Below are 10,973 nucleotides of genomic sequence, written 5' to 3'. Positions count from 1 at the left end.
AAGCTTTCACCAAAATAGTCACCAAGAAAATCTACTTTCAGAACCAAATTCAATTTATAAACTTCTGTCCACCCAAATTGGGGACCCATTAACACTCATTAAAAGCAAAGGTTTGGAAATCAGAATTGGGCCCAAATTCCTGCACCGCATTAAGTATTAGTGAGATCTCAAATGAGTTTCTGTATCACTAAAGTTTGAGTTTTTACACGAGATGTTGTGACTGGAGAGCTTTAAAATCAGCATTAATACCACCTGGGACAATGAGCATTTGGTCTACATTTTCCACTTTTTAACTAGTTGAAAACCAAAATCAAATGATTTCCATTTATAGAAGTAAAAAAATATAACCCTTGTGTTGTCATACCTCCCAAATGCCGTATGAATGTTAATTTATGAAATCTGGCATTCTTCCAAGACATTTAGTGATCCTTAAGCACATTCATCTGAGATTAACTGAGTGCCTTTGCCCCACAGGCCAGACACTGTGCATTTAAGTATCGTAACTGCAGAACTTTGAGGCTTAGAACTTTTTCTCACACTGCAAGAATTCTTATTTAAAAGTTTTACATATTATTCGAACTGTGCTGTTATCTGAATATTGAAATTTGACAGTTTCATTGTTACTAAAAACATTCAAGGTTACTTTGGGCTCCTCACACACATGTAATGATAAAGCTACTTTTGCATGGTTCACTTAAGTTCAACTTAGATCCTAATACTGAGGGTCAAATCGCACTTCAAATGATTTATCAAAATTATCAAATGATTAGGTTTTCAAGACTTTCTAGCTGTTCATGTTTTCCTGAGCACTCCATGATCTTACGTCTCCTCTTACTTCTAAACGATTTGGTATAGGAAAAGGCACCCAATAAGGAAATTATTTTTTAAAGTTCAAGGTTTAAGTTTAAATTAAGCATCTACCCATGTTACCCAGCAAAGTACGTAAAACTAAGATTCTGACATAGCAGCCACTTACCTCCTGTTCCCCCACCTGCCAAAAACTGGTATCAGCAAATAATATAAAAATAAAAATATCTGAAGTTCCATAGAGAGGCTTCATGTGTTATCTTTAATTTTAGTTTGGCATATTGTATATACTGTAACTTTTCGTCAAGTAAATGAGGTACACGCTAGGTGACTGAAAATCAAGTTCATTTGCCATATGGAACGACTACAGGCTCAGGCGCTAGAACATAGGATCAAACCTAGGTCCAGCTCATGGTTCTGCCATTTTCCAAAGGTAAGTAACCTTGGACGATGGCATAGCAACCGTTCTCACCTCACACAGCTGATGTGACAACGAACTTAAATAATATACGTAAAGCACTCAGAATAGTGTCTGGCTCATGGTAATAAACACTTAAATGTTTCTACTTATTTAAAATTTCTAATTATTCCTGCTTTTGGAAATAGAAATGGTTAACAATTTTGCTAACCTGAAATGTTTTAACATTCGTATCAGAGTGCCAAATACTTGTTGACTATCTGTACCACAGAGTGTAATTTTGATATGTAACAGCTTTCCTCTCAAGATTGAGACAATCTAATAGTAGTATACATCAAATAGCTTCTGAAAAATTAAGCTATAAAAAATGAGTCTTAAGCTATAGTAGAGGCAATGATAAAACCCTGTAACACCAGTTGTTCAAAATGAGTATTTAAAACCGTAAACGCAAACGTCATTATCTGGACTTAACGTATTAAAATTCTTTTCCATACTGAAGAACTAAATAATATTTAGAAGGCTGAGATGAGGCCAATGTACTAGGCTTCTAGGGATGTAGGGCATGATCTTAAGATCATTGCTTGCCGCTAAGCCTGTGATACTTATCGTCCACACTGGGGGCATGGAACATCAACAGTGCTTTACTCTGATAAGAATTCTTACCGAGAAGGCATATCAGCATCTTGAGGCTTTGGGAGTGGAAGATGTCTAAATTTACAATGCTACATGGGTGATTCTAAAATATTCTGTAGGGAGACATGCATCCCTTCCCCCCGCCCGTTTTTAGAATTCACCGACATAAAGAATCCTTGCAATCACAACCACATTTTATTTCGTGAGGCTGTGTTCCCTAATTGCAATGAATTTTCAATTTTTAAATAATATAACTATATAACAATTCAAAGTAAACACTGTCCTGGATTCGGTAATGATAGCAGAGAAGTACAATTTAACAAGTGAACAAAGATTACATCATTTTTGCAGTTGGAAAACTATGTATCCACCCTCCTTAAAATTCTTCAAGTATAAGTCACCAAAATTTATTCACATCAACAGGATTAAATAAATGGTTAGGATGCATTATTCTTTGAAATTAAGACATTAAAAAACTTGAGAAAAATAGCATGAATGACCTCTTGCTGAAAAGAAAGCAACATCAAATGTATCATGAGCTAAAATAATACTTAATGAGCTAAAACATATAAGCGTGTTAGGTGACCCAATTGTTTTTTTTAATGCAGCATCAGTCTCTGACCATTCAACTCAACTGCAATTCAGAACTGTGCTTTAATGTTATCTATAAGCACTCAGAAGCATAAATATCAAACCTGTGCTCCAAAACTAACAAGTGTGTCTCTAAATGCTAGATTTGATTTATACATCCATACTTGAGACAATGACATAAATTTATCTTTACTGACTTTTAGTATTTTAAACTAGCACTTAAATTTTTGTTTTAATGTCTCATTTAGGAAATTTCAAATGAAGTTTTTACATCTTTCATATTTATTAATGTGACAATCAGAGTTATTCTATTTCCCAAGGTGTTACATATCATTTAATTGGGAATTGACAGCAATACAAAAATTCTGAAACCTGAAATACCTGTATCTTCCTGTAGATAAACACCTTACTAATACAGAAATTCCAATTAGGTAAAAATCAGAAAGTGAAACCCTTCAGCTCTCCATGGTTACACCTGACCTACTAATGCTCAAGTGTGGTAAAAGCATCCTGAGAATAATGTTCATGATAGTTTTCATTTGTATCTTATTTGCATCATGTAAAAGTGGAAAATGTAGAGATTAAGAGCATAAGGCTTATAAATCTACAGTACAAATGAAGACAAAATTAAATGCAGAAAAAACATATCTGCAAGTCTAAAAGGAAAATTATAACCCAAGACGCATGGGGAAAAATATTTATGTGGAGTTTTTAATCCATATTAGAATTCAGTTGTTGTAACTTGACCATAAATTTAAACAGAAACCATCTTCTGAGACATACATTCTAATAAATGTATAAACAGTATTGATAGTCAACGGTTGGTTATTTGAACTTATTAGTAACATTTCATTTTTCTATCCAATAGAAATCTATAGTGGTTTGCCCCAATTACATCTCTGAAACAATGTCTTATGGAAACAAAATTAAATAAAATTGAAGATAAAAATACTCTGAAGTTATTAAAAAATAAAGCAAACTATAATCCTTGGCAGATCAATCAGGTAAAAAAACACTGGTGAAAGTTGGAAGCACAGGATAACCAACATGAATCTTCAGCACAAAGCACACCTTTAAAAACATGAAACGATGACTCTTTGGAAGACAATAGCTAAATATCCAAGAATCATCAGGTTGGAAAAATATTGCTTAATCACTTTCCAAAACACGGTCAGCTGCAAGAACTGAAGACCTCGTTAAAAATATCAAGGTAATCGTATTTATTGCATCTTTAGAATGCATTCTGAAACAGAAAATTAACAGTGCATCTCAGCTTCACCAAAATATATATATTTAAGAGAGGGGGAACCTAAGATATTTTATAAACAAAGTATCGATTATATGTGCTTTTGAAAGGGGCTGAATTAAATAATACCAGCTGCCAACTTTGTGCTCTGACATACTTGAATTAGTGGGTACGTGTATGCTAAATTCATTTATTTCTGTCTACAATAAATGAAATAAAAACACTGCCCTATACAATCCACTATTAGCAGTGAGTACAACAGCAAAAATTATTGTACAATTTATACATACTAAAATATTTTCTTTCTCTAGAGATAATGCAGATCAAAACCTAATCATTGTGAGACTTGCTTTAGGAAATCTCAAACTACAACAGGGAAAGACCAAATCAGGGCGTGTACTTAGCCCAAAACAAAGTTCCTGGTCATAAGGCTGTAAGATTCGTAAGTGCAAGTGGTAGAATAAAGCATGCTCCGATTGTATGCTTGGGTCTCTGTATATTTATCAAACCTTGAAATTAAACAAGACTAAAGAAATGCCGGAAGCAGAGCAAGATGACTGGGGATCGCGTCATTTCTTTTACCATTTTTGTTACCCAACTTATACAATGCGAAAGTGCTAAGCAACACTACAAAAACACATTTACATCAACACTGAAGACCTGGGGAAATGAAATCCAACAATTTTATTTTAATGAGCTGTATTTTCTAAATTTTTGTTTTATTTTTTTCCTGTTTTCATACAGTATTGAAAACAAAACGCAGCACATTCACATTTTCCCGAGGAACTGTAAAGATGATCTCTACAGGGATAAACGTTGTAAAGCCTGAAGCTCAATCAACTGATGTTGAAAACTCTCAGAGGGAGTAAAGGCTTGATCTGAATGGTCTAGAACATGTACTGTAATTTAAGAGAGGAGATGGTCGTCTTAATATTTAATGATTTAAAAGAACTTCCCAGTCCATGCGAAGAGTATAGTCCAAGAATAAATCAAATTTCTGAACGCATTTTATGCTACATATGTGTATACTTTGCGATCCTCAGGTGTTCGTGCCAAATATTCTCTCTCAATAAGTCCTTCAATACGTTTCTTAATAACAACCGGACTTGGTAAGAATCGAGCCTTCAACTGCTGAGTTACCTAAAACAGAAGGTAAAAAAGCTATTTCGCACCAGAAAATCAAAAAAAAATATGTAACGTTTCCATATAAACACGAAAATTATATCTTTGAACAGAACTGATGTGCCATTTTAAGACTCAGATCGAACTTTAGAAATTTGATTACCAAAGTTAAAAACCCTAAAATTTAAAAAGGTTTTATTTGAAAATGTAATGTATGGTTGGAACACACCTCTTACACATCAAAATGTGAATACTCAAGTGGATCGGGAGCAGAATTAGTTCGGATCTCTTAGTACGGATGTACGTACACCACCTGTAGTTTAACCATTCTGATGCTATAAGCTACTGACTTCTGGGTTACTCTCCCAAATCAAAGAACTCGGGTAGCATAATGTGTTTAAGAGCACAAACTCTGGATCCAGGCTGCCTGGATTCAAATCTCAGCTCTCCCACTTACTAGCTCTGGGACCCTGGGGAAGTTAATCTCACGAAGTTGTTGTGTATATTAAATGAATTAATGGATGTGATGCTTTAGAATAACGCCCGGCTCACAGTAAGTGCTACTGCTGCTTTTCTTCACCTGCTGTCAGGACACTGACAGCAGTAATAAAAAAACAGTAACTGCAGCAGCAGCCAAAGTCTGACTATGTGTCACGGCGTCCATCATTTTTGTATACATTAATTTATTTAATGGTCTTAGCCGGGCAGAGCAGGTTGTCTCATTTTTACAAATGAAGAAAATAAGCCAGAGAGGCAAACTGACATGAACGAGCAGCAGACAGAGCCAGCAGTTAGAGATGAAAATCGAAACCTTTCTGCCCCCAAGCCCACGCTTTTCCTCAAATCCACCCTGCCTCTTGCCGATCATCCATTAGCCAGCTTTTCTTTCAGTCCTACTGGATCAGTTCATTTCCCAAGACCACAATGAGTTGATAATTCTTTGAAATCTGGAACTTTAGCACTTCATTCTCCAACTAAACTCTAGCATCTTTCTAGGGCTATCATTCCAATACCAACAAACTTGTTCAAAACCCATTTGAGATCTCTAACCCTCTGACCCTGTCCTTCTAAGCCCTTAATAACTTCTTTTGACCTCATCTCCTTCCTGACAGGGTTTAGAATGCACACAAGATCACTTTAGCTACATTCTCGATAGCACCTCAACTCCCTGATTCCTTTGCTTCTATTCTATAAACACCCTTTCTAAATTTGCTACATCATTCAAAATCCCCTTCTCAGTTCCCTGCTGAGTAAAGTCGTTTTTTAATACCTTCTATGTAGACCAGGAGTCAGCAAACTGCAGGCCACAGGCCACAGTCCACTGCCCATCTCTGTAAATTCTTATTGAAACACACAGCCACTCATTTGTTATCTATGGCAGCTTTCATGCTGGTCATTAAAAAACAAACAACAAACAGTCTGCCAATCTCTGATATAGACTAGTAACACAAATTATAGTACTCAAGTTCAGCAAGTCCCCTGGGCATGTCAACCTTGCACGCTGTTCTACTCAGGGAAAAGAGACCACTTCAGTTTGAAATTCCTCAAACTCCCAGCAGCTTACACATGTACATTTATCCACACCTGTACCTACCCTCGATTAACACACAGCCCTGCACTCTGCCCTGAATTCTCAGGAGGAAGAACATTCAGTAACATCTTTGTTAAACCACCTGTGTTCTCTATACAATCCTCTCCTTTCTTTTGACCATGGTAAACCAATTATTCCTTCGTTTTTTATTTTCCAGCATTCCTTTCTTATCCTTAGGACAGAAACATCCTCAATATCTTCCTATCGAGAAAAATGAAACCCAGACCCATCAACGCAACACTCAGTGCTGCGGCACTGCTCTCTCTGCCCTTCCCCATGAGCCACATCTCAAAGGACCAGCCACTGTCCTGGTGGCTCACCTCCATTTACTTCTAAAAGTCCTGCCATCAGACATTCACTCTGGCCAGTCCAGTGAAAATGTGTGGGAAAATGAACCAGTCACTTAATTGCCAGTATGTCTTGAGTGTTTATTTGATTTGGGTTTTTCACAATTTTTGAAATTACTGACTACTCACTCATTAAAAGTTCCTTCCTTTGCAATATGATAGAAAGTCAACTTGTACAAAATGACATCAACTGACACGTGGCACACAGAAGCACACTGCCCCTCCCTTTTCAGTGCAAAAGACCTGTATCTAGCCGTTCACGCCAGAAACCTAAGAGTCACCCTCGACTCCTCCCTCTCATTTCCCCTATCGAGTAGCACATCTGTCAAGTCTACTTCTCATTTGTTCATTCTGCTCTTTATCCTCTACCAATACTTTATCCAGCCCTAGTCACCTCTTACCTCGTTACTTCAATGGTCTCTCAATGGGTCTTCCCTTCCATAGTTTCCTAATTTGTAATATGTAAACATTCACTAAATGGTAACAGTTACTCATTTTAGAAATAAAGGTAGTTTGCTTTACATAGAATAGCAGGGAAAATTTTTTGTTTATTCTTCATGTGACAATGTTTTATGATTTTCATAACAAAACTTTAGTTTTTAAAGTGTGTGCATCTCTCGATGTATTGATCAAGTGTCATGGTTTTAATGGTATTACCTGGCTACGGTTTCCTAATTTTAAAGTTATATTTTAAATCAGTTGAATACAGTACTCTCCTAAATTTCAATTATTAATGTTATTTTCCTTCTCTACATTAATCCGGTCTTCAAGCATCCTCACCTCTGCTACTAACACGTTGTGCTGCATCTTCTTCCTAGATTTCATTATCCGCACTATAGCAGCTTCTATTTCATGTTTTCTGTCATCATCTACTTTCTGCCTTGTTTCCTTCCTTTCTGGGTCAGATTCACCTTGTTTGGCAGCAACTAAAAGAGAAATAAATACATTAACCATGTGACTACTATGTAATTTCAAATGTAATGAAAAATGTGATTATATTATAAACAAAAAATATGATTTAATAACATCCACAAAGAAAAACCAATTTCGACCTGAGTGTATGTGTGTGTGTGTGTATATATATACACACACACTTATTATTCTCAATAAACATTTAAAAAATGCCTAATTCAATGTCTACTTTAATAAATATTTAAATAACAAGCAGTAACATAAAAATCATGCAATTCTAAGTTATTCTTTTTAAATATAAGGGATTTAGTTTTATAGAGATAATGAAACCAATTTTATTTTTATAGAGTACAGCGATTCCTTTCCTGGAAGAAAAATGGCAGCTGGATCTCTTTAGTAGTAAAATTATCAGTCAATTCCATTGCTGGTGAGTTCTAGAGGTCAACTAGTATTTTACCACCATGACTCCAAGTTAAAGCTCACCAGTGGGAGGTATCTCAGAAGAGTATCTGATGTCCTACTAACTCAAAATGTGGCTGTCATCTCTGAGACTCAAAGAAGAGGAAAGAGTACATATTGCCAAGATTTAGTTAGCTTAAAAGTATCACTAGAATGTCAGTTAAACTCCGTAAGAATTCATGCATTTGTACCTCTCATCAATTATCCAACAGTTTCTATCATATATCTTACCAGTTTTTCATGTCTCATTATTAATAAGCACACTATATGCTAATCTGTAGGAGAAGTCTTACTCTGTTATACCCTACAGTATTCACGGCAGTTGCTAAGGAATTAAATATACAAGTCTCTTTCCCCTACAACTTTGCTTTAATTCAAGTAGCAGAGGAAAGAGAGCGATAACTGAATTTTTGTATATTTGGTCATAAATAGTAGATATGAAATTTCCGGAGGTAGAAATTGAAAAATTATAAAGACCCACATGAGACACTGTGGACGCAGACATGAGCACAACTGTGAGAGCAGACTGCGCGATTCAGATCGTGCTCCTGTGCGTATCTATTTAGCCGTTTCTAACTAGAGTCCCTTGGTTAACAATTCTGCTTTCGATGTCTTTTCTCAAATTAAAGATAATCAGTATCGTAATAAAAAAAAAAGTAAAATTAGCTTAAAATGGTCTACTAAGAAAAATAATGCTTTTCCTCAAAAAACTTAATGCCGTAAAAAAAGTTAGGTATTGCTTTAAACAGAACTAAAGAGACATAAAAAGCAATTTAATGTGAAAATCTTGACTGAATCCTGGATCCAAAAAGTAAGGTATGAAGGTATTTTTGAGACAACTGTGGATATACAAACACCGATGGCACACAGATGTATGGCATCGTTTATTTCCTTGGGTGTGAGATAGTATCACAAGTAATGTGGGAAAAATACCTTATTCTAAGGAGACAGATGTATGCTCAAGTATTTGGCAGGGAGTGTTATGATGTTTCCAAGTTTATTTAAAATGCTGTAGTGAATATATACCCATATGGAGGGAGAGAAGTAGGGTGAGCGCAAGGGTGCCCAAGTAAATGTGGCAAAATTAAATGACTTGTAAGTAGAGGTGATGGTCACACCAATGTCCATTATTATGTTTTTCACCTCTTCTATACATCTGAAAATATTTAAAATAAGAAGTTGGAGAGAGAAAAAAAATATTTTTAAACAATTCATTTGGTTCATCTGGATTTGGTCACCTGAACAGGTATACTCTAAGGTAAGTGGGAAGACTGTGGTGATACACAATGAATTAAAATGTTTTTAAAAATGTGAGGGCAGGAGCTCACTCTTGGAGCCTCGCACAATACTCCGCACTTAGGAGCCTAACAGTGGCATCTGCTTGTGTTAAGTGGCTACACACGCATGCATCTGGCTGCATGGGGGGAAGGGAGGGAGATTGGGAGTGGTGGTGGAGGGAAAGACTGCTGGCTATAGAAATTACTGTAAATTACGGTGAATAATTCTTTGCAGAGGTTATAGTAAATGACCATGTAGGCATGGATTTATTTCTGGGCTCTCTATTCTGTTCCATTGATCAATGTGTCTGCTTTTATGCCAATTACTATGCTCTTTTGATTACTTGTAGTACGATATCGGTTGGTGTGATACCTCCAGCTTTGTTCTTTCTCAACAGTCTTTTATATATAGTTCCATATAAATTTTAGGATTATTTGTTCTAGTTCTGTGAAAAATGCCATTGCTATTTTGATAGGGACTGCACTGAATCTATTGTATGGACATTTTAATGCTGTTAATTCTTCCTACTTATGAGCATGATATATGCTTCCATTTATTCGTATCTTCTTCAATTTCTTTCTTCAGCGACCTATAATTTTCTGAGTATAGGTCTTTTACCCCTTAAATTTACTTCTAGGTATTTTTTTGATGCAATTGTAAATGGGATTGCTTTCTTAATTTCTCTTTCTGATAGTTCGTTACTGGTGTATAAAAATGTAACCGATTTCTGAATATTAATTTTGTACTCTGCTACTTTATTGAAATCATTTATCAGTTCTAGTAGTTTTTTGCTACTTTATTGAAATCATTTATCAGTTCTAGTAGTTTTTTGGTGTCATCTTTAGGGTTCTCTTGAATAGTTTTTAGTATAGCCTTACTTTTAAGTTGATAATGGACATCTTATTTATTGTATATTTAACATAATGAAAGATGTGTGTTCTCTATACAATTATGCATATTTCTATGGAAGGGAATAAAGGCACGATATTGACTGATATTTAAACTTAATACAGTTTTTTACTTGGTTTTAAAACTAGTATTAGATAAGTTTCCCAGTACTAATTCATTTATTACAGTAAAATATTTTATAGCAAAACAGTATTTTTAAAATAAATTTTTTAAATGACTAGTTTTCTGATTTTTAAAAAATTATATTTATAGTAAAAGAGTCTTTGGAAACCATCAATAAAACAAAGACAATCGACTGAATGGGAGAAGATATTCGCTTATGATACATATGATAAGAAGTTAATATCCAAAATATATAAAGAACTCATACAACTCGACAACAAAAAAACAAATGATCCAATTAAAAAAATGGGCAGAAGACCTACAAAAATATTTCTCAAAGAGGAGATAGACATATGACAAGATTCTCAACGTTACTAATCAACAGAGAAATGCAAATTAAAACCACAATGAGATATCACTTCATACCTGTCAGAATGGCTAGCATCAACAAATCAAACAACAACAAGTGTTGGCAAGATGTGGAGAAAAGGGAACCCTCATATACTGTTGGTGGGATTGCAGACTGGTACAGCCACTATGGAAAACAGTCTGGGGGTT

The 10,973-nt window shown here is 35.2% G+C and overlaps 1 protein-coding gene across 2 annotated transcripts in view; it reads right to left on the bottom strand.

Moving 5' to 3' along the window:
- Positions 1 to 4,364: 4,364 nt before the first annotated feature.
- CUL3 (cullin 3) overlaps positions 4,365 to 10,973 on the bottom strand; it is a 71,926-nt gene continuing 65,317 nt past the window's right edge. For both annotated transcript variants that reach the window (XM_011364082.2, XM_011364083.2), the window contains exons 14-15: positions 7,536 to 7,681; positions 4,365 to 4,835 (exon numbers count right to left, since the gene is read on the bottom strand). In XM_011364082.2, the coding sequence (XP_011362384.1) occupies positions 4,704 to 4,835; positions 7,536 to 7,681 (278 nt within the window). In that variant the 3' untranslated portion in view covers positions 4,365 to 4,703. The remainder of the gene's footprint in view (positions 4,836 to 7,535; positions 7,682 to 10,973) is intronic.

This window comes from Pteropus vampyrus, unplaced genomic scaffold, assembly GCF_000151845.1.
Source record: "Pteropus vampyrus isolate Shadow unplaced genomic scaffold, Pvam_2.0 Scaffold93, whole genome shotgun sequence".
NCBI lineage: Eukaryota > Metazoa > Chordata > Mammalia > Chiroptera > Pteropodidae > Pteropus > Pteropus vampyrus.
Note: the sequence above shows the minus strand (reverse complement) of the source record. Positions and strands in the feature narration are given on the sequence as shown.